The 23,968-nt window shown below is 39.9% G+C and overlaps 1 protein-coding gene across 1 annotated transcript in view; it reads left to right on the top strand.

Moving 5' to 3' along the window:
* Window positions 1-23,968, top strand: part of LOC137657252 (glycerol-3-phosphate dehydrogenase [NAD(+)], cytoplasmic-like) — a 158,437-nt gene that overhangs the window by 40,886 nt on the left and 93,583 nt on the right. Inside the window, exons 3-5 of the mRNA XM_068391590.1 lie at window positions 20,702-20,872; window positions 21,388-21,529; window positions 22,376-22,488. Coding sequence (XP_068247691.1) covers window positions 20,702-20,872; window positions 21,388-21,529; window positions 22,376-22,488 — 426 coding nt within the window. The remainder of the gene's footprint in view (window positions 1-20,701; window positions 20,873-21,387; window positions 21,530-22,375; window positions 22,489-23,968) is intronic.

The raw sequence follows: 23,968 nt of genomic DNA on the forward strand, positions 1-23,968 counted from the left end.
TTATCTATTCATATATTGATAGTTATCCTTCTGGGATTATTATACTTTATTTGGGTTTTAGAATTGCGCTACGCATAAGAATTATTATTATTATTATTATTATTATTATTATTATCATCATCTGCTGTTATACTACCTTCGATAAATACATTTTTTTACTTGAAATTTGTCAGCGAATTGTTAATTTGAAGAAAAAATATCCCAAAGGTGAGCAATTTAGATGCCAAATAATTACAGTTTGGAAGGTAGTATATTTTTCAAAGACTAGGACCTCTTTGGGTGGGATTGATTATTAAGCATAAACAACTACAACCCTACACTACATTAACGTTTGATTTTGAAACCAAGTTTAATAGATTAATAATCGGCATTTTGAAATTAATATTGAACAAACGCAAAACTACTCGATATTCCTGTTAAAAGAGAGAGAGAGAGAGAGAGAGAGAGAGAGAGAGAGAGAGAGAGAGAGAGAGAGAGAGAGAGAGAGGAGGGGGGCTATATAAAATAGGTGATTTAGGTCCTGTTGAAATTATAAGGATGAAAATTAAATTCTTAAATAACGGCATCAACTGTTAGGCATCTTGGCGCCTACTTAAACAATTAAAAGGAAGAATGAAGAAGAGGTGGCAGCAAAGAATTTGAAGGTGACAGGCCAAAGGATGCAGTGGTATCTCGGATTCGTGTAAGGATAATTGGTTACGCACACACACGCACACACATGCATATATATATATATGTATATATATATATATATATATATATATATATATATATATATATATATATATATATATATATATATATATATATATATATATATATATATATATATATATATATATGGTAAGCTACATCCCTAGCTGGAAAAGCAGGATGCTATAAACCCAGAGGTTCCAACAGGGAAAATAGTCCAGTGAGGAAAAGAGACAAGGAAAAATAAAATATTTTAAGAACAGTAACATTAAAATATTTCATTATTATTATTATTATTATTATTATTATTACTTGCAATGCTAGAACCTTACTTGGAAAAGCAGGATGCTACCAGCCCAGGGGCCTCAATAGGGAAAACTGCCCAGCAAGGAAATGAAACAAGGAAAAACTAAATATTTTATGAACAGTAACATCAAAATATTTCCTAATATAAACTTTAAAAACTCCAACGAAACAAGTGGAAGAGAAACAAAATAGAATAGTGCGCTTGAGTGTACCCTCAAGCAAAAGAACTCCAACCCAAGACAGTGGAAGACCATGGTACAGAGGCTTTGGCACTACCCAAGACCAGAGAACAATGGTTTGATTTTGGAGTGCCCTCCTAGAAGAGATGCTTACCATAGCTGAGGTTTATTCTACCCTTACCAGGGGGAAATTGGCCACTGAACAATTACAGTGCAGTAGTTAACCCCTTGAGAGAAGAAGAACTGTTCGGTAATCTCAGTGTTGTCAGGGGTATGAGGACAGAGGGGAATATGTAAAGAATAGGCCAGACTATTCGGTGTATGTGTAAGCAAATGGAAAATGAACCGTAACCAGAGAGAAGGATCCAATGTAATGTCTGGCCAGTCAAAGGACCCCATAACTCTCTAGCGGTAGCATCTCAACGCACACACACACACACACACACATATATATATATATATATATATATATATATATATATATATATATATATATATATATATGTTCCAACACGATTACTTACCTCGAACTACTTTCTTAGGAGTTACCTGTAATCTCCTCTCTACCGACCAGAGTTTTGTGTAGTATACCCTAAACCCGTTTTCTATGGAGGGCTAACTTTGGAGTAAGAGAACGTGCCCCGTGGGTAGCTTTTGCGCTAGGTCGAGGTCCGCTTGGGTCGTGAGCGTCAGTAAGTTCTCTGGTCGCGACGTGACACCACGTCGCTCTCGTCTCTCTCGACCATTTGTGTACGCCGCGTGTGTCCCACGTGTTTACCGCGTGGTAACTTGTGCTTATCCCTTGTGTTCCTGTGCGTTCACTACCCTTCCTTGTGCTTCCCAAGTGTTTTCCTTTGATTCCCTGCGTTCCTGTGTCTTGTGTTTGTGCGTAATGGAGCAGATCCGCCCTTGTCCTGGGCCTAGAGCCGGAAAATCGTGTGGAGCGTTCCTCTCCAAACCTGAAGTGGATCCTTATTCCCTTTGCTCTTCCTGTAGGGGCAAAGTTTGTTCGCCTTCGGATACATGCCTCGAGTGTGTTGGTTGGAGTGAAATTCAGTGGGTGCGTTACGGCACGAAGAAAAAGAAATCGTCGAAACGTTCACCCAGAAAATCTAGTGTTTCTTCGCCACTACCGTCGCCCAGTGAACGGTCCGACGGGGCTTCTGTCTCTCCTTCCCCTACCCAGAGTAGGGGACGAGGTAAGTCCGTTGTGGGGAAAGAACCAGGCGTTCTTCTCCGGGAGTCTGGTGAGTATGAAGTGGGAGTTGCGGGACCTTCTCGTGCTAGTGAAGAGCCTGGTAGTGCTGTGTCAGGGAGCTCTGGAGACTCGGCCCTTGTGCTTGGGGGGCACGTTTCCTCCGATGACCCCTTATGGTGTAGCAATGTTGTTTCTGTGTCTTCGCCCCCTTCGTGGGCCGGTGTTTCAGGTTCTTCGGCAGGCGGCGACAACCAGGGTAAGTTAGGCGCCGCAGGGAGTGATGCCTTCGGATGGAATCTTCGTGAAACGCCAGGTAGGTCCCCTATGCGGATGGAAGAGGGCCTGGGTACCTGGTTCCCTAGTCATGGGCGCCAACCCTTGTTTCCAACCCCTCTCACGGAAGTTCCTGAAACCTTCCTGCAACCCTCTACCTTGGGTACGCAACGAGTCGCGAAGTCCCCCGCGGCCCCCGCTTCGGCCCGCCGTACGGTGGGTAAGGTGACGTCGGGCTCTTCGGATGGTGGGGAGTCATTCTCTTCGGGAGAAGAAGCCAGGAGAAAACATCGGCGTCGGAGGGAGCAGTCCAGGAGCAGGCGTTCCCGCTCAAGATCCCGTTCCAGGTACAGCAGGAGGCGCTCTCGCTCTCCACGAAGGAAACACAGGAGGAGTAGGTCACCCGATGGTGATTGGGTTTTTGTACCCCGTAAGTCGGAGATACAGTGTTCCCCGGACCGGCGGTCCAGGGATTTCTCGCCAAGGAGACCATCCTCCAGACATTATGACCCTCGCAGGGAAAAACGCAAGAAGGCCTCTGCAGGCAGGCGTAAGACCGCGAAGCCTCCGGTTCACCCCGCCCAGCGGGGGGAACCGCACTTCCTTACAGGCAGCCTGGCCGAATCAGCCCAGCTGGTGCGGCCCTCGGACGTTAAGGAACGGTTCCCGCTGTCGGGTCAGCCTACGGGATCCGCGTCCTCGTCCCCCAGAGAGCATGATCGGACACTAGCCCTCGCCGGTTCGGCGATGCCTGTCCTAACTCCGTCCCTGGTACGGAGGTCTCCGCCGGGGAGGACCAGTACCTCCGCAGGGGAGTGCCTGTTGTGCCAGGACCAAGGCGCCCGGTGGAAGTGCCCAGTGACCCGGCTCCCCGGACTCGAAGTCGAGGCTGCGGCCGACGGTAGGGAAGGTTCCCCGACGGAGGACTCAGCCTATAGAAGAGTAATTAGTCTGATCAGGAGACATCACAAGATCGAAGAACCGGCTGCTACCGATGAGGATTACTGGAGGTCCAGCCTTATCCGGTTGATGCAGGCTCCTGTCCAACCAAAAGCCTCCCTGGCTCTTCCTGTGGCCCGAGATCTCGTCCTGGGACATGAGCACGTCGATAGAGTGGTGGCAGGTAATGCCGAAGCCCCCAAGACGCAGAGCTCTTCGAAGTTGCTCCAGGGGCTCAAAACGCAGAGCAGGGTCTATGTGCCAGAAGGACGCCGGCCGGGAGCCTGCAAAGTGGAACCTGCTCTCGACATTCTGGGACAGGGCGCCTCGGAGGACAGAGCCTCTTCAGCCCCGGTCTGTTTTTCTCCATCAGAGGCTGCAATGATGGAGGAAATGTCTAAGGACCTAGTGCACGTCTCCTCTTGGCTAGACTGGTGGGCTTCCACATTAGTAGGTGTGCAAGCTACTTATGACCCAACAGACCCAGAACAGCAAAGCCTCCTGAGGGAGCTTATCACCTCTGGGGGCAAGGCTCTTAAGTTCCTCACTTTCCAGTCTCTCGCCCTGACAGCGAATTGGGTGCTTCGCAAGAGGGACACCGTCCTGGCGAAGATGTCCCGGAAGGTCCCAGACAGAGAGGCGAGGGCCATGAGGAGCCTTCCTTTGTGGGGTGACTCCTTGTTCCCCTTAAAAGACTTGGAGGAGATCATGGAGAAGGTGGCTAAGAGGAAGGAAATAAACGCGCCCAGGCCCACGCCGGTAAGGAGACCTCCCTACAAGAGGTCAGTCTCAGACAGTGCCGCGACGTCTCAGGCCCCTCCTAGCCTGGCGAAGAGAGAAGCCCCTTCTTCCTCCTGGGCCTCGGCGCCTCAGCCCCCCCGTAGAGGAGCCCCAGCAGCTTCAGCCTCTTTTAGGACAGGTTATTCTGCCTCCAGGAGAGGCCGTTCAGGCCGCTCCTCCAGGAGGAGATAGAGTGGGAGGCCCCCTATTCCTGCCCAAGCCTCAGGTTGGGTGATGCCTCAGACTATATTGGCAAGCATGGAAAGCTCAGTGTCCGTACTGAAGCAGGGCTACAGGTTACCGTTCTTAGCAGAACCTCCCCCTCTAATTCCAACCAGCCGGTCGGAGTGGTTGGTAACCAAGGACCCGTTGAAGAGGGCCGCCCTTCAAGAGGAGGTGTCCACCATGTTGGAGAAGGGCGCCATGGAGGAGATCCTACACCCAGGACCAGGTTTCTACAGTCGTCTGTTCCTGGTGGAAAAAGCGACAGGGGGGTGGAGGCTGGTGATAGATCTGTCGGCTCTCAACAAGTTCATAAGGAAGACGGAGTTCAAAATGGACACTCCAAAGTCAGTCCTGCTGTCCTTGAGGGAGAAAGATTACATGATGACCATAGACCTCAAGGACGCTTACTTCCAAATTCCATTCCACCCCTCGAGTCGAAAGTTTCTCCGGGTGAAATGTGGTACCCAGATCCTGCAATTCAAGAAAGACCCTTTGCTTTGGATTGTCAACAGCTCCCCAGGTATTCACGAGAGTCTTCACGACAGTCTCAGTGTGGGCCCACGAGCGAGGCATTCGCCTCATCCGGTACCTGGACGACTGGTTGCTTCTTTCCTCCTCGAAGGACGTCTTGAAGGAGCAAGGGATGAAACTTTTCCAGTTTTGCAAGGGTCTGGGCATCATGATCAATCCGGAAAAATCGAACCTATCCCCCTCCACCAGAATGACCTATTTGGGGATGACACTGGATACCCTTCTAGGAAAAGCATTTCCGTCGGAAGACAGAATAAGCAATCTGATGAAGATCCTTCGTCCGTTCCTGTCGGGGCAACCCAGGAGGGCGAAGGACTGGCAAAGACTAATAGGGCATCTGGTGTCGTTGGAAAAACTGGTTCCCCAGGGGAGACTCGGACTCAGAGCCATCCAATGGAACCTGAAGAACCTCTGGTGCCAACTGGACTCGCAACAGAAACTAATCCCAGTCCTACCAAACACAATACCCTCCCTGGAATGGTGGCATTGCCGGTCGAACTCGCTCAAGGGGATGCCCTTCGCGAACGACCCTCCCGAGTTACTTCTTTTCACAGACGCCTCCAACCAGGGATGGGGAGCCCATCTCCTCAACGGGACGGCGAGAGGAACCTGGATGGACGGAGAGAAGGACCTACACATCAATGTCCTAGAGTTGAAGGCAGTCCAGAAAGCTTGCCTACACTTCGTCGATCTACTAAAGGGAAACACTGTGGCGTTGATGTGCGACAACGCCACGGTGGTAGTGTACATAAAGAAACATGGAGGTTTGAAATCAAGGGAATTGTGCGATCTGTGGGCCTCTTTCACGAAGTGGTGCGCTTCGAGGCGCATTAAACCCCTCAAAGCCTCGGTCCCAGACATAGCAGACTTTCTGGTATATCTCAGGGACGAAATAGGAATGTCAATCCCAGCTATAAAAGGAGTGCGGGCTGCCTTGGGTCAAGTCTTCCTTCTGAAGGGCATCGACCTGGGTTCCTCTAGACACATCTCGATGCTTGTCAGGAGCTTTGAGCAGTCCTGCCCCCCGCAAGCAGTCAGGGTGCCTCAGTGGGACTTAGCTAGGGTCCTGAAGATGTTAAGTGGCCCCCCCTTCGAGCTAATGAAAGATATCGTAGACAGGGATCTCACTCTCAAGACAGTCTTTTTGCTAGCCTTGGCTTCCGCTAAAAGAGTAGGGGAGATCCATGGGCTGTCTTATGACATCTCTCATTTGAAAGGGTGGAAAGAGATCTCTTTCAAGTTCGTTCCTTCATTTGTGGCGAAAACCCAGAACCCAGCTGTCTGGGACCCAAAATTCGAAGGTTTCTCTCTGCCAGCTATCCCTAGGACGGGGAATTCTGAGGATTTAAGATTATGCCCGGTCCGTGCCATTAGAAAATACCTTGAAAGGACTGCTCATCTCCGGCCAGGCGTCAAGAGCCTTTTCGTCTCCACAGGTGTTACTAAGAAACAGGTATCGAAGAATACCATTTCCTTCTGGTTGAGACAAGTTATTGCCAGGGCCTACAGGGAAGAAGGTCTGGCCTTACCAGGCGCCCCCAAACCCCATGACATCAGGGGTCTGAGCACGTCTTTAGCCTTTGAGAAAAACATGGCAGTGGGTCAGATCCTTCGGGCAGGTACCTGGTCTAACCAGTCAACCTTTACTGCCCATTACCTCAAGGACTACTCAAGGAGGTCCTTAGACGGGTTCTCCATTGGAACAGTCATCTCCGCGCTCCAAGTGATTTAACGGTAAAAGCCCCAGGCTCAATCGTGGATAGCAAACCGGGAGACACAGGTTCGTTCCCTTTCACCCTAATCCCCGTTTTTCCTATCCTTATCGGAGATATCCCTCTTGTAACCATTGGATAACACGTCTCTGCAACTACGTTACTGGATTCAACATCAGAAGAAGTTTTTCAAAGGGTGAGTACTTAGACACTAACGTGAGCTCTTTGTGTAGTTACCCTATCGTCCGTTTTCCTAGTATGTTTTGTTTTATACCTAGGCCTCTTGGCTTCCGCTTGCTGGGTCTGAGGGTCAGGAAGGCACTCCCACCTCCTAAAGTGTAAGTCTCCTAAGAAAGTAGTTCGAGGTAAGTATTCGTGTTGGAACAAATAAAAAATTTTAAGTAATTTTTATTTTTCCTAACATACTTACCGAGAACTACTTTCGGGTACTCTGGTCGGTAGAGAGGAGATTACAGGTAACTCCTAAGAAAGTAGTTCTCGGTAAGTATGTTAGGAAAAATAAAAATTACTTAAATTTTTTGTTATATATATATATGTATGTATGTGTGTATATATATATATATATATATATATATATATATATATATATATATATATATATATATATATATAATGTATGTATATGTATGTATGTATGTATGTATGTGTATGTATATGTATATGTATATACAGTATATACATATGTGTCTCCCAAGTATGATAAACGAGATTTTATTTCTTACGATGTCATTGGTCGATTATTCCCATAGACATTATCGGTACATTGACTCATGAGAGGCTTCACTAATGTTAGCGTCTTTAGTCATATTAGAGTTTATACCCAGAATTATTTTTTATCTTTTTGAGGAGAGAGATAGAGAGTGAGTTTATTTAGGTTTGAGTTGTTTCATGATTTTGTGTTCTGAGAGAGAGAGAGAGAGAGAGAGAGAGAGAGAGAGAGAGAGAGAGAGAGAGAGAGAATTTCTAGGTTGCTTTTAAGCGATTGAAGATAATTGCAAGGAATTACAATGATTTGGGATGTCTTAAATTCTTTTTAGTCCTTCCGCATAGACTCCATTTGCTCTTGGTTAGACGAATTATTTTAAACGTTTAGAATTTTTATGGTCTTGCCTAACTTATACTTAAATACGTTTATCGTGTTACTGTTCACTACATCCGCTGGAAGTCTGTTCCGTCCATTTCCTATTTTGTATGTAAAGAAATTACCTCAGTGAGTGATGTTGTAGCTTATCATTTCCACTATCCGTTACCTCTGGACTTAATTGTGGTAAGTGTGTAGACGTTGTTATCTACATTGGTTTTTCCCTTTAAGAATTTTGAATGTAGATAAAATAAGTTTAAACATTCCATCATTCGTCTATATCTAAAGTGTCATAGTGTTTAACTAGTTTGGTGGCCCTAGTTTGCACTGCTTCCTGTCTGTCTATATCCTCCTCAATACTTGGAGCCCAGAATTGGACTCCGTATTGTAGATGGGGCCTTGTTAGTGATGTGTACAGCTGTAGTACAATTCATTGTTTTTGCATTTGAATTGTCTTTTTATGTAATCTATTAATTTCTGTGCCCTATTTTCAACTTTTATGCTCTGTTTGGTGAACTTCAAATCTTTGCTAATAATAATGCCGAAATTTTCCTTTTGGTTCACACTTTCTATTTTATTACCCAGCAGTGAATAATCAACTTGATTAGATTCTCTCTTAAGGCAATTCTACATCTTCCGAGTTCTCAGTTTTTAAGCCTAGTTTAGTCTCGTCGGCAATTTTGGCTGTTACTAGTTAATCCTAATTCTATGTCGTAATGTAAATCAGAAATAGTAATGGGCCAAGGACAGATCCTTGAGGTAATCAGCTTGTAACAGCTGCCTACTCTGAGTCATCTCCATTGATTACAACTCTGTTTTCTGTTTGTCAGCTAGTCTTCAATCTTTTCATCTGGCTCATCGATGATGCTTAGTTCTCTATTTTTAACCATTAATTTTTTATGAGGGACTTTGTGAAAAGCCTTTTGAAAGTCTTGCTATATATGATGTCTTTTGCCCTGCTTTTGTCATATATACGAAATATGTTAGAAACTTCCAAAAGATTTGTCACACAGGAACTATTTTGTTCAAAATCATATTGGCTGTCTATCGGAAGATTCTTTTTTCTTTGTATTTTATACTATTGAATCAACAATAATTGGTTCAAAAATTTTGCAAGGCATTGAAGTTACACAGGTTGGTAATTACCAGGTGCTTCTTTAGGTCTCTTCTTATACATTGGAGTAACATATCTTAGTGCCCATCCTTGTGGTACCTTCTTTTATTAGTTGTCTTTCGAAACAGTTTATAAAAGTGATGGGTTATCTCCTGTTCTAGTTCTATAATCTCTCTTGGACGAATATCATCTGGATCTGGTGCCTTAGACTTACCGAGTCCCTATTTCTTCTTTTTGACATTTTCCATTGTAAAGGGTCTTCTCTTGAATGGTTGTGGCTATTCATATCTGATGGCTCGTTCGTGGAGGGCCATTGATTCTTCCTTAGTGAATAAGGTTGTGAAATATGTATTTATCAGTTCATATAAGATTAATATAAGATTACCCTCTCAGTTTGTTACTGGACTAACGTTTCCCCCTCCCATTTGTTTTCTACTGTTTACATATGTAAAAAAAATCTGGATGAAGCCACTCTTTTCTCTTTATTAATCTTGCCATTTCTAACTACTTTATCTACATTTCTGCTTGACTTATGGTGTTCGGAAATTTCACGAAGTAAGGGCTATGGACCCGTTGATTTATGTTCCCTGTCTCTGCTTCGCATTGCATTGGTTATTTATCTGTTGAACCATTTGGGCTGTGGGGTTCCATTTGGTTAAAAAAAAATGTATACATTTAGCTTTTTTTTTATTTTTTTTTTTTTCCTACAAAGGAGCGCCGTTGTGTATCTACGCTCCCGGTTTTACCAGTTACTTTGTCTTTAGTCTAGTTTATGTATACTTTTCTTTTAGATGAGGAATATTTACCTGAAACCTAACTATTCTACGGTTACTCTTTGCCAATATTTTCGCATACTGAGACATGGGATACTATATTTTATTCTGTTGTTAGCACAGTATCTAGTATATTGTTTCCCTTAGTTTATCGACCCACTGATGGAGGAATTCATTGTTGACAAATTCTAGAGAGGCGGAGTTTCATAATTTAGGGTTCGTTAATTGAGAGAGAGAGAGAGAGAGAGAGAGAGAGAGAGAGAGAGAGAGAGATTACCATCGGAATTATCCCTATACTTCAACAGTGGACCTCTGTTTCTTAGTAAGGAGGAGGTCTTAATTTTACATCTTTAGTTTGTATTTATTTATTTATATCCGTTTATTATCTCTGCCTACATGTTTGAATTGATATCGCGTGTTCACACCATTCTGGTCATATGTTAGTGTTTCCTGAACGATGATATAAAAAAGGTTGGAGGTTTTTTAATGAAAGATGTGGAAGGGTTGGCCATTAAGATGGATAGAATTTCGAATCTGACCATAGATCCAGAGTTTTTTTTCTGATTTTTGTTGTTGTCAGATCCTCATTTTTTTTAATGATACAACGGAATTGAACCTCATAGCATTTTTCTCTACAGTTAACCCGTATTTATTAAGGTTCAGTTTCTTCTGCTGACAGATCCACAATGTTTTTGAAGCTTAATGTTCAGTCACGACCAAGACGCTCCCCAAACTTGTGATGTTAACTACCTCTAAATTCGATAATCATTAGATTTTTTCTTTCCAACTCTCTTGACCTAGCGTCGTGAAATCCGGTCATTTGTTGTGGAGAATGGCATTATTTTTTTTTTCTTTTTAATAAGAAAAACGTTTTATAGGTTCCGTGCACAGTAACACAATGACATTATTTTTTTTATAAGAAAAACGTTTTTAGTTTCCGTGCACAGTAACACAATACTGTTCAGATCGTCTTGATTGCTTCGTTTAAAATGTTCTTGTCTTAAGTAGGATCGTGGAAATTTCTCTCTCTCTCTCTCTCTCTCTCTCTCTCTCTCTCTCTCTAGCATTACAGCAGAAATATTGATTTCTATGGAAAATAGTTTTGATCTTTCTCGGGCCACTCAACATGATAATCTTTGCAGAGTCAGACATTTTTTTCAAAGAACTCTGGTAAATATTCACTCTACGGGTTTCATTGATTATTCAATGTATTGAGTATCACTAAAAAATACTGGCTTCCTAACCTACAAAATACAGTTCAAAAATCGACTAAGGGAGCGTCACGTAATTTCACGAAAAAATGAGCAAACTTAAAAGTGAATTGTCTTTATTATCAGGCAAGTAAAACTGTCACGGATAAATTCTGCCGGATTGCGATGCCCCCGATCAGTCGACCCTCGCAGTTGGGAGACTTCACACCGGAATACATTTCCAAAGTCAGATTGAAGATTTTCAGTAACTACAAAAGAATCCGAAATAAGAGAACCCCTCATTGGTTGGTTGGTCAGATTGCGCGGATATTATTTCCGGGCAGGGGCTCTTAGACAGTCGGTCATAGCCCCCAAAACACCTCATTCGGAACACTGTACCCAGTAAACCTTTATATATATTATCTCTTATTTACAAATCATGCTTTTCATGCTAGTTAATGTTTTGTCACGTCGATGGACTAATTTCATTAAAATTTAAGGCACATTTAGATAAATGGGGTGAACTAGTCATGTTTTCTTCATACTGATGATAAAAAAACCTTAGGAATAAAGCCTAGAATAGACGCTGTCATTCCCCAAATGTTTGTCGTTTTGCCAACTAGAAGTAAATAAAACGGCGTCTCGCATCACCCTCTTCGATGGGGGTATGGTCGTAGTGAATTTTTGTTTCTTTTTATTCTACAACTCAAACTTTCAATCTTGCTTATAGTTGCAAGTATAGATTTCTATGATTTCGTATATTTTTATGCGTAATTCCCTAATTATTAATGCACACCTATATCATCGTTAGTAATCGCCAGCCCCCCTGACGTCACTTTTCTCCAGGATGACTGTTATTGACACCCCAAGCACAATTAAAAACTATTAAAATATCGTAACTCCAATGGAATGACAGTGAAGAGTTCGTGATGTATTTTCTTGTGTATCATCCTTGCAATGTGTCGTAATACATACCTACCGAGTTAGAAACTTTCCCTTTTTTTTTTCTTTTGCCTTGGCAGAGGTGGTGTATCACAGATAATCGTTGCCCAAATATCTGTTCTTGTCCCCCTCCCATCTCGGGTCTTTGTCACTTGACTTTTATCTGAAGGTCTTTCTCTTCTATTCTTGTGTAAACATTATAATTATACATTCCTTTTTTATTTATCTAATCTTAAATTTGCTTTCGTTCAACTTGAGTTTGTAATTTTTTTATGGCGAAAGGATATAGCAAATTATCGAAGTGATTTAACAGAGAGAGAGAGAGAGAGAGAGAGAGAGAGAGAGAGAGAGAGAGGGGGATAGCAGTAACCAGTGGTAGTTGCTCCGGCCTCCGTCTCCTGGGTCACCATGTCTCACAACAACCTTGATCGACCTTGCTCTCTCTCTCTCTCTCTCTCTCTCTCTCTCTCTCTCTGTAATTATTTGTCCCCATCTCTCTCCCTCTTCTCTATTTGGTTTTGTACACACTCAAAGAATCTCCCCCTATTAAACTTCAACATTTTTATTATGCAGAACCATGACTGACATTTACTCAGTAAATATAGAGTATGTTTTCAGAGTTGATTAAATCTATTAAGCTTTCAGATTCTGTAACATCATTGGGTAAGCTGTTCACTGAAAAAATTATCTCTCTCTCTCTCTCTCTCTCTCTCTCTCTCTCTCTCTCTCGTTATTCATCAGATGCTTCTTGGTGTTGCAATTTCATCTGCCATCTACCTTTCTCCGCCTACTTTTTTTCAAGTTTCATAACGAAGCGTAGCTGAAATGTAGTCATACCATGTAAAATCAGGCCAGTTAATGTATTCGGTATCTGGCTATATATATATATATATATATATTATATATATATAATATATATTCTCTCTCTCTCTCTCTCTCTCTCTCTCTCTCTCTCTATTTATATATATATATATATATGTGTGTGTGTGTGTTTGTGTGTGTGTGTGTAGAAGGGAAAAATCGAGTACTCAATATGAAGAGGATAACGGTAAGGAGCTGATACATATTTTCATTATTTATTCTATCAAACATTTCAAATCATACCCATATCGCCATGGCTGAAAAAAAGAAATGACAACAATTTAAATCGACGCCCAATTGACTCAAACAAAATATGATTTCGATAAAATAAGTACAAGTTGAGATAGAAACTTTTTAAACCTAACTGACCCCTCAAAATAGGAAACCTGAGAGACCCAGGAAATGTATCAATGGACATATGAAGGCACTGAAAAAGTGTGCCCTGTTGCTTGTGGTGCGATTTCTAAATTACCAAAGAATAAAATCTCTTTATATATATTTGCTTATATAATCCATGATATTAGAAAACGTCCTTTTACCCAAGAGTACAACCTATTCTAAGCTAGCTATACCATGGGAATGAATCTGCAATTTTAGGCCATTGTCTTTGAGGAACCGAAATCAGTCACAAGATTACATCTTGGTGAAGAAACGCATAAGGTTAGTTGACTAATTCAATACCTTTCAGACATGGGAGGTCAAAAAGCATAATAGGAAGTTTTGATACAGCAAGAATCAGAATTGCAAGGGGAAACTTCTATATTTCCCGAGATATTTATTAAATGGGCAGCAGTGTTCTTGAGAATAATTTTCAAGGTATTCTATTATATTGTGAAAATTAATCCAATTGTAAAAAGAGAAGATGCTGTAAAACTTTAATAAGACCGGTCGGTGTGTATCTTTGGGATAAGCAGACATGGAGAAATTTTGGTCAGATTTGATTAGTGAAGCATGAAAAATGCAAGAATCGCAATTTTCCTGTTCATTAGTAAGATTGATATGAGGAGAGATTTTATTGGTAAGCTGGAATTTGCTCAGCTGGAGCTTATTTTTTTTATAACGAACGAAAGTATTCTCTACAAAACATTTGTAGCAAACAGAACGATTCATTAGCAAGCACTGGTTAAAGAGAGTCCTTCAAATTAACATTAAATTGTTTATCAAAACCCCGTCACTCTTGTTTGTAACAGTTTCCAGAAGTGCTTTTGGGAACCCTTCCTTATCAAAACCTTGATAGGTAAAACCAGGTTTAGTAAAATATCTTGCAGAAAACAATCGTTGCCTGCAACGGTACACTAGCAAGAAAAGATATCAACTCTTAACTACAAATTCAGGTCATGGATAATTGTATACCTGACAAAAAGGATTTTGTTAGAAAGGGGAAATTTGGTTCTTGAAAAATTGAAACTATAGAACTGAATATTTAGTATTTTTTAAGTGGCCATACTAAGTCCTGTTTTTAAAGAATATAGCTTATACTGTGTTCAGCAACGTTTCGTCCTGTTTACATTAGATTTGTCTTAAACGTGTTGGCTCCATAGACAAATAAATAGAACCTTCAATTTCAATATTTACTTCTTCTCAATCATTCAGTCGTGTTTAGTTTTTTCTCTTGTATCCATCCTCATATTTCTGAGTTACTCCCTTTTCCCCATTCCTTTGTCCTCCTTTCTTTCCACATGGCCAGACTATCCTGAAACACACAATCCGTTCTTTCGCTTGTGCTAAGAGTTCTACAACTACAGTACTGTAATGCGCTTGTCCGTATTTCTCTCCTTGTGCAAACACTTGAGCTCAACTCCAGATTTTATCATTCAAATCCATTCCGTATCCATACCAACTTCTATTAGAGTTACCTCAACAATTCTTCCATACATTTCCAGTCTAGCATCCATATGAACTTCAAGCCTCTTTCCAAGTTCTTGCACACACCTGGTACCTTTCCTTCTTTTGCTTCTCTTTTGTAACTTTGCTCTTCTCTCATCCTACCATCGTCTGTTATGCTCAAACCTAAATTATTATACAAACCGACTTATTTCATACTTTTATTATCAATATTGACATTCATAGCTCCAATTATCTTGCTTCCATTGCTTTCTAGACTCAACTCTTGATCACAATTCCTCAAAAGTTTCTCGTGCAGAAGCTAGTAGTTTCAAAGTATTTCGCTAGCTACTGCGGGTTCTGTTTAATATCCCAAACAGTGATGTATCACTTTCAAATATCAACCTCTCCAGATAATGGACGCCTCATTTTCTTATCCCATAATTTTGGAACCACATCCACTGTCCTCCTTTTGACTTCTCGTAACATTATCAGATATTGAACGACCAAGTAGCTTACATAAGCTCTTATCTCAGACTAAACTTTACATAAAGTCGTGACTCCATCCTGCATATTAACAGATGTTGTGCTTCCAACATAAATACTTTCAAATGTTCACAGGAACTTATTCCTCCGTAACATCGTAACCTCAACATATTACACATTAACTCTATTTATTCTATCATTCCCCTTAACATTCAAACTTACCAGTGGACTTTTTCATAAAATACTTAATACACGCACTCCCCTTTTTAAACCCACACTATAATTTCTCTATCAATTATTTTTGTCATTTGTCTTACTTTCTCTATCAGACTCCTGATATATGACTTCCCAAATAATGCTACTCCCTTATCATTCTTAACTGCCTTTATCCCTTTACCTCTATACAATGAATCAATGACTTTTGCTCCTACGTCTCAGCAACTATCCCCCTCATCCAGACATAGCTATTTAGCTTCTCAATCACACTATTATCATAACCATGCTCCAACATTTCACTTTTAATCCCTTTAACTACTTGTAGATTTCTATTTTTAACATCTGAATTACTATTTAAGTATTTGGCACATTGCCATTTCGAAGTATGCTACATACATACTCATACTTCATTATTACATATTGTAAGATATTTTGTTACATGTGTAATTGACGACTTTCTAAAAATTAATTAATTACTTAAATTCATTCTCTCTCTCTCTCTCTCTCTCTCTCTCTCACTGTATATATATATATATATATACTGTGTATATATATATATATAATATATATATATATATATATATACACATACATATATATATATATATATACATACATACACTGAAGAATTAAAAATAGACTAGTCACTAAGCACGTTAACTGACTAGGGCGCCATCTCCGTCTCGCCTTTTCATTACGAAGCAAATTAGGGTGGTTTTTTTTCGAAGTAAACGATAAAGCAAATACGTCTACTTGCTCCTCCTTATAGTGCCACCTCTTGTTGTCGAGTCAGTGCCGTTTATTGGGGACGTTGGCACTTCATGTTTCATGTGTTGTTGTTGGAGTTGTCAACGAACGCAAACGCACACGAGTGCATAGTCACTTGGTACGCACAGGCGTGTGAGCTTGCGCTTTCTTGACGGATAAGCATCCACAGTGCTATAAGACCTGCTTAATAAGCTTATTGTGATCAGCCCATCCTTGAGTCCTGCTTGTTTTGCTTGAATTGTTTTGCAAACGTCGGTAGGGTTTTGCGAGAACTTTGCTAGTGTGTCCCTTTTGGTAGTGTTTACCATTGTGCATTGTTGCATCAGTTGCGAATTTGTGGAAGTTGATCGGGTGTCGGGATGGAGATGGGGATGCGATTTTCACTTAATTATCTTTTCATTTAGGAAACAAGTCCTGTTGGTTAGACAGTGGCACTAAATTCTTAGTCTTGCAGGTTTTTTTTCTAATTTTTTCTAACATAAAAGCACACATACTGTGTGTATGTATATATGTACATATATTATATATATATATATATATATATATATAGAAGATTTTATATACATATATCATAATAGAGACACACGCTAAACCTAACGTGGTGAAAGTTTCTTTTTTTCAATAGTCATGATCAGCAAAGCTGTAATAGTCAGGACCACCCATAATAGTTTAGTGTGAACGACCAGACAAAAGTCTCCCACCATCACTAATCTGCAGTGGCCAACGAGGTGATGAAAATTGCCAAACCCCAGGCATGACTAAGGATGAGGCCTTCGTTTGCAGTAGACTAGAAGTGGTTGCATATATATATATATATATATATATATTGTAATACTTTCTAAAGGTAGGAAAGCAAGCCTTTTGAGATAGACGTTTGGTCGTACATTTTGAAATCAAATTCATAATCTTTAGCCTTAAGCAAAATCTATTTACCCATATTCCATTTGTAACGCAATGGCGGATGTGACGGGTAACCCACAGTAAGGACGCAAGTAATGTTTAAAAGATGAATGTGAGTAAAAATCAAAAGGAAAAATGAAGCAATGATTTTACTGAACAGTAATATAGTTGTCATACTTGTTTCTTCCTTCAAATGCTTTATTGTGACCCACTGCCTCTTGCAAACACCCCCCCCCCTATTTTACTCCAATCACAGTAGCATACCATCACTTGCTTTGCGTACCTCATGTGCCATCTCAATCGTAGTCATAAGATGTCTGTTTGGTCGTGTTGTTTGCATTGTCTGTTGTATCAATAAATGTTATATTCGCTCTGCTTGTTAAGATGGTCTTCCAATGGCCCTTCGGATAATGTTATTTTTATTCTGACCTTATGAAGGGTCAAGTTGCCTTTCTCATCTATTGATTATCGGGGACCTTCTCTACACTGACATTTCATCCCGAGAAGTAGGGTGTCCTGTGCTTAGGAAGGTAGCTGTTTGTATAATAGTATGAGAGAGAGAGAGAGAGAGAGAGAGAGAGAGAGAGAGAGAGAGATGTGTACTGAAAATTCTCCTTCCAGTGAGGATTACCTCGTCGAACTTATTCCGTTCCTTATATAAATATGATTAGTATACGTGACCCGTCAAAAGGATGGCCAAAATATTTAGATAAATGTATACGCACACGCAAGTCCCTCACACAGGGCATGACTACCGCTTCTCCCCTCATCCTGAGGGACGTGAAGAGCTTAGCGTAACCGGAAAGATTACACACACACACACACACATATATATATGTATATATATATGTATATATATATATATATATATATATATATATATATATATATATATATATATATATATAATAATAATAATAATAATAATAAGCATGTAGACGCTATATAATTCTCACATTTGGCAAATATAAAAAAACAATGTCTGGGTAATAAAGAAATTTATTTAAATGTATTTAGTTATCTCGTACAGAACGCAGTGTAAGTCGGAAAACTCATTGAAGATGGTAAAGTAAAATGAGGAGACACATTGCATTTTTAACGTTCCTTATATGTGAAGTTTAAGATTTACCTTTTTTTTTTTTTTTTTTTTGATAGCAGGTGGTGTTACAAGAGCATTCAAAGTTCAAGTGTCGCTCATGAGTGGCAGAGGCAAAAATCAGGATAATGTCTTGGAGACCGACCAGGGATGGCCAGGCAACTACAGACTCCCACAAGCCCCTTATCTCCTATTGACAAAGTCATGAGTTGGGCTCGAACTTCCAAGTCACAGACTTTGTGTGAGAGGTGTTTCTTATAGGTTACTCTAAAGAGCATATTTTATCACATTGTTTTACTAAGCCAATATTAGGGCTGAAGTTGAAATCTGATATATAAAGCAACATACATTGGCTGCACCATGCAAAGTTTATAAGATCCTGTCATTCACCTTCGATTGTAGTACTTGCCGAAGGGAAGTCTCTCTCATATTTGTAGGTTGTGAGATAAATTATTTGAATGTTGGATTCATCACATCTTCAAATACTGTTGCAACCTCATGCTTTATATTTTCTGTTGTACACATCCTCACAAACAGTTAATCGAACATATGAACTGCCCAAATCCATCAAAAACGTGACCTGTCCACGTGACCTTCCCAAATAAAAGGAAGCAAATGGAGCTCCTAAATCAGTTTTTCCCTCGGCCTAAAAGAGATATCATCGATTGAGGGAGGGTACTAAAAATGTTGCGGAAGGCGTTTTATAGAATAGTCATTCTGACAGAAGAAGCAGCACTCGCCTTTTTAAGAGAGCACAATCCCTTGGATACAGTTGAAGAAGCAGATCTATTTGTGTCATTCTTAGAAGATGTACGAAGTGTGTATCGCTAGAATAAATGTAAGGCAATATATGATAACCTATTTGATGTACGAAGAGTGTATCGCTAGAACAAATGTTTGGAAATATATAATAACGTGTTTATTTTTCCCTTTATTCCTTTTTTTTAATGTAACTAGAAATCCAATTATCTATGTAAGTCATTTCTAAGATATGTTTAAATTAAGTGTTTATTGTTAAACAAATGTATGAAATGTGTTTTATCTACGAGGGACGAATAATTCAGCAGTAGACCTCACGCTATAGTACTAACGGGAGGTAGATCTCATGCTATAGTGTGGTAGACCTCACGCTATAGTAGCACCCAAATATCTCTATCTATCTATCTATCTATCTATATATATATATATATATATATATATATATATATATATATATATATGTATATATATATATATATATATATATATATATATTTCACGCTGACTGGCATTGTAAAACGTATGACTACTCGGGGGAGGTGGTGAGAAGGGTTGAATGTGTGTGCGCGAATGTGTGCATGTCTTTCCAAATAGTTAGCCGTCATTTTTGACGGATTGCATACATTAGTTACCTGATATTGAGGATAACAACTTGTCAAGTGGCTACCAGGTTCTTATTTTACAGCTCAGATTAACATAATTCAGAATAGGTTTAAAAGAGACAGGTCTGCAATGTGAATGCCGGTCTGCTACCTTGCATTGATGAAAATATTTTGAACTATGAACAAATATTTTAAGAACTGAAGGATCAAGGTCACTCAAGAATTGGGCAAATGAGTTATCTCGAGAAGAATCATCTCCTTATCTTGATTACTTATACTTCAGTTGAGATTCCGATAAGGTATCCACTTCAAGCATCTTTAAATCTGTAATATGGTGGACTGAATTTGATAAAGAATAGAGAAATGGTTGTCATTAAGAAAATATACATGGTTGCATTTGAAGCGGCTGTTATTTAACTACTTAAGATTAATATGGATATTAAAAATAGGGATAGTTTTGTGATTGCGTCTGCTGCGTATTATTATTATTATTATTATTATTATTATTATTATTATTATTATTATTATTATAGCGCCATTGTTGTTACAGAGTCCGTAGATTTAAATTTAGTAGTTTGACACTTTTTTTTTTTTTTTTTAATTCTCTTATAGTCAAGGTCAGATCCACGGTCCGGGTTGGGCTATCTTTTCAGATTATTATGTCAGTCCAAAAGTCACCTTTGTTATCGTTAGATAAGGATTTTTTTGTTTTCCTCAATGATAGACTTCTCTAACCTCACATTCAAAACTTATTTTTAGGAAGAACGGTTATTGGACAGTATATTACAGCATGACACGCTCTCTATATCTATGTATAAGCAATTTAATGCAAAAATCTATTAACCCTATTTCACTCTCTCAAAAAGTGATTGAATTAATTTTTTTTCTAACTCGATCTGTTTCTCTCATTCAGAATAAGTAATTGAGTACAGAAATCCATAAACTCTCTCTCTCTCTCTCTCTCTCTCTCTCTCTCTCTCTCTCTCTCTCTCTCTCTCTCTCTCTCTCTCTCTCTCTCTCTCTAAACAATTGATTGTAAAAATAATTTAACCAACTGATGATAATTTGATTTAGAATGGAATTGATGCCACAAAAATATTAACTACGTTTTTTCACTTGTTCCCAACTTTTGATGCCCTTTGAAAATGACACAAAAGGAAGCAGGTTGACAGGCATGCCCATACTCCAGCTACCATATAATGAAACCTTTTCTTTACGATATTGGATAAAAGTTTGTTAAAAGAGTGCATTTTCCCTTCCAGGTTGCAATCCCTGACGTCCTACAAGCAGCTCAAGATGCAGATGTGTTGGTGTTTGTCATTCCTCATCAGTTTATCAAAACAATATGCGCTCCTTTGGTGGGGAAACTCAAATCCACAGCTGTTGGCATATCTCTGATTAAGGTGAGTCGTTATGTTTGTGAAAAATTAATACACTATAGTAATGACTATATATCACAAGCAGGTTTAGGGATTTCATCTGGCAAAAATTATATTCCTTATATCTGTAGTTAGTTCCCCGTAGACTTTATTATACTACAGGTATTATAGTTTCAGAGAACAATACTACTAGTGAGATAATTTTTTTTATAACTAAACTCATGTAGGGGGGAAGTTAATGCATACAGGTCAACCAGTGAAGGTTTTACTTGAGCTTGGGTGACAACCATATACTCTTTGCGACTACACTAGCCCTCTTAGTATACAGTACTTATACAGGTGTATGTTTAGGTTTAACCAACAGGTACACCTGTAAATTTGTAATGTCTTTAAGGAATTCTCAGTAGAGGATTGAGTCCTTTCCTGGGGAAAAATGTAATTTATGCAAATAATGGTAAAATTAGACTCAGTGATATTAGTTTGGCAGGTATGCTATATTTGGAAGTCCTGAAAATATGATCACTTTTTTTACTTTGCAGGGTTTCGACATTGCAGAAGGTGGTGGTATCGCCCTCATTTCTCACATCATTCATAAAGTTGTAAATATTCCTATGTCTGTCCTCATGGGGGCCAATCTAGCTGGAGAAGTCGCTGATGAAAAATTCTGCGAGACTACTATAGGTGAGACTCGATTTCTAGATCTTTGTGTATCTCTGGTTTATGGAGCACTGGAAATGATAAAAGCTATGATTACTAGTGTCAATATTAGGGCAAATTTTTGGTCTTCGGATCTATTCTTGCCAGAATCTTAATCATTATGAATAATGGAATGAGAACTGGTTTTTGTCAATGATTATCAAAAAAGTTGTGTGGAGTAAGGTTTATTTTTTAATTCAGTACTTTATTTGGAAGTCCTCAGTATTGCTTTATGATTTTATGGGCTTTGTCTTTCACTTGCATATATTTGTATCATATTTTGAAAACAGACATGACTGAAGATTGAACCTCATCTGGTGTAGTGATAAAGTGTAATTCTATGGAATCGAAAGGTAGATATTTTTTTACATTATCGTATACATTACAGGAGGTTGTTTAATTATTATATCTTGATAAACATGTAGGGGTTGATCATATTTGCAAGGTACATAATTAAAGGGTGAAGTGCTCTAATTTAAAGATATAGTAGTGGTAAGTGTGTTTCTTATTGGGCAATTATTAAGTCTTAATAATCTTTCTTTGTAAGTATTATTGATAGTGCAAGTCTATTTGAAAAATAAAAGAAACACCGGGTTGTAGATTAGTGTTTAACAAGACTGAGATATTGTTAAAGATATGACTACTGTAATCCTATCTGTCATTGTAGTGAAAGCAGACCTAGCTATGGAATTTGTAGTCTGCTGTCTCATTGTAGTGCATGGTATTTATTGGAATTAAACTGGTTTAGACTCGGAATCCCTTTATATTAACAACTGATAAGTGGATTTGCACATAATGATTTACTTAATCGTAATACTTTATTCTTAACAGGTTGTCGAGACATAGAGGTTGGACGAATGTATCGAGATCTCATCCAGACAGATTATTTTAGAGTTGTTGTAGTTGATGATGTAGAAGCTGTTGAAGTGTGTGGTGCTCTTAAGGTAAGAATGCTAGAATAAAAACTTTTTTTATTTTTAACATGCATGAGGTATCAGTCAGCACCTGAGAAAGACAGAGCCAAAGGCTTACCTTGAACACTATTTTGAAAGGTCCCATAAACAAAATAATGGCTTCAACTTCCTCTTTGAGTTCTAAAGGGTTGAGATTAACAGAGAATCCTCCATTGGGGTCACTGCTGTTGGTGCACCTTGTGTGGTGTGCTGTGTGCTTTACTCAAAGATCTTTGCAGCTTTCATTAGGTCACTAGCAGCACCTGCTTTATAGCCTTCTAATTTAGCTGTGGTCTTGTTTCCTTCCTTCCATCTTATTGGCTAAACTTTCCTAACTTTTACCACAGTGTAACTCTAGGGTTTTATCCTAGATGCACTTGGGTGCTGAATGGCTTCAAAGGCCCCAGCAACCAGGATCATAGCTCAAATCCATAAATCCAATTTGATTAAATAGGCATCACGATTATGCATCATTGGTGCTATTAATATTAAGCTACCACTTCACTTTTACAGGAAATACAAACCATTGTTGTTTAATACAGAGATTGTTTTAGCAAATGCTGATAACAGTTGTATTAATAATTTATCAAGGGGTTTAACAACCAGTGGAGGGGTGGGCAAGAAGCCCCGCCCCCCACCCCACCAGCCGGATTAGCCTCACTTTTGTTTCAGCCACAAGGAAGTACAATATGGATGTATTGCTTCCTCCCTAATTAAAATGTTTAATTTCTTTTTCTTTCAGGAAGTGAATGCCTTTTGTTGTTAGTGATGAATGGGAATAAGAAAGAGATTTGTACTTGTCGGGGAAAGGATGGACGCTGCAGCCAGTTTATGAGTAAACCTAATGTAGATCTGCACTCTCTCTGTACTTCTTGTTGGGGTCATGATTGTTTGCAATCATCACCACTTGCCGAGTGCAGGACCTGACCTCCTGCGCAGTGGCCAGCATATGCCCTGAAAGGAAGAAGAGGGCCAAGCCTCTGCCAGTGTTTGTCTTGGCAACGCCCAAGAAGATACCGTAGAAGTCTTTCAAAGCTTCGGTCTCCTCAGTGGGTGCATCTCCTGGCCCAGCCCCTGTGAATATGCCCCCTCATTCAGTTCCTAGGGAGTAACGTCAGGAGCAAGGAGCCTTTATATCTAGATTGACGGCCTTTTCAGGTGTTGGTGGTATGTAGTACCTGCAGTGTTTGCTGCAACCCTTCTGAAACTGGAAGCTCTTAGTCTGTCTCTGTGCAGACTGCTGATAAAGAGTTTGACTTAAGCAAGTCTTGGTCTTCCTTAGGCCTCTCAGGTAGGCCTTTTATGACTTTCTTGAGGGAGGTGGTAGCTAAGGCTACTTCTCTCTGTTTGCCCAGTGCCAGTATCTCTGGCGGTGATGCTTGTGGTGAAAGGTGTGGTGATGCCCCCAGTGTCAGGAATGACGGTGGTTTCCACCCCTAAGTCCAAGAGGATTATTAAGGCTTGTTGAGTG

This window comes from Palaemon carinicauda, chromosome 18, assembly GCF_036898095.1.
Source record: "Palaemon carinicauda isolate YSFRI2023 chromosome 18, ASM3689809v2, whole genome shotgun sequence".
Classification (NCBI taxonomy): Eukaryota; Metazoa; Arthropoda; class Malacostraca; order Decapoda; family Palaemonidae; genus Palaemon; species Palaemon carinicauda.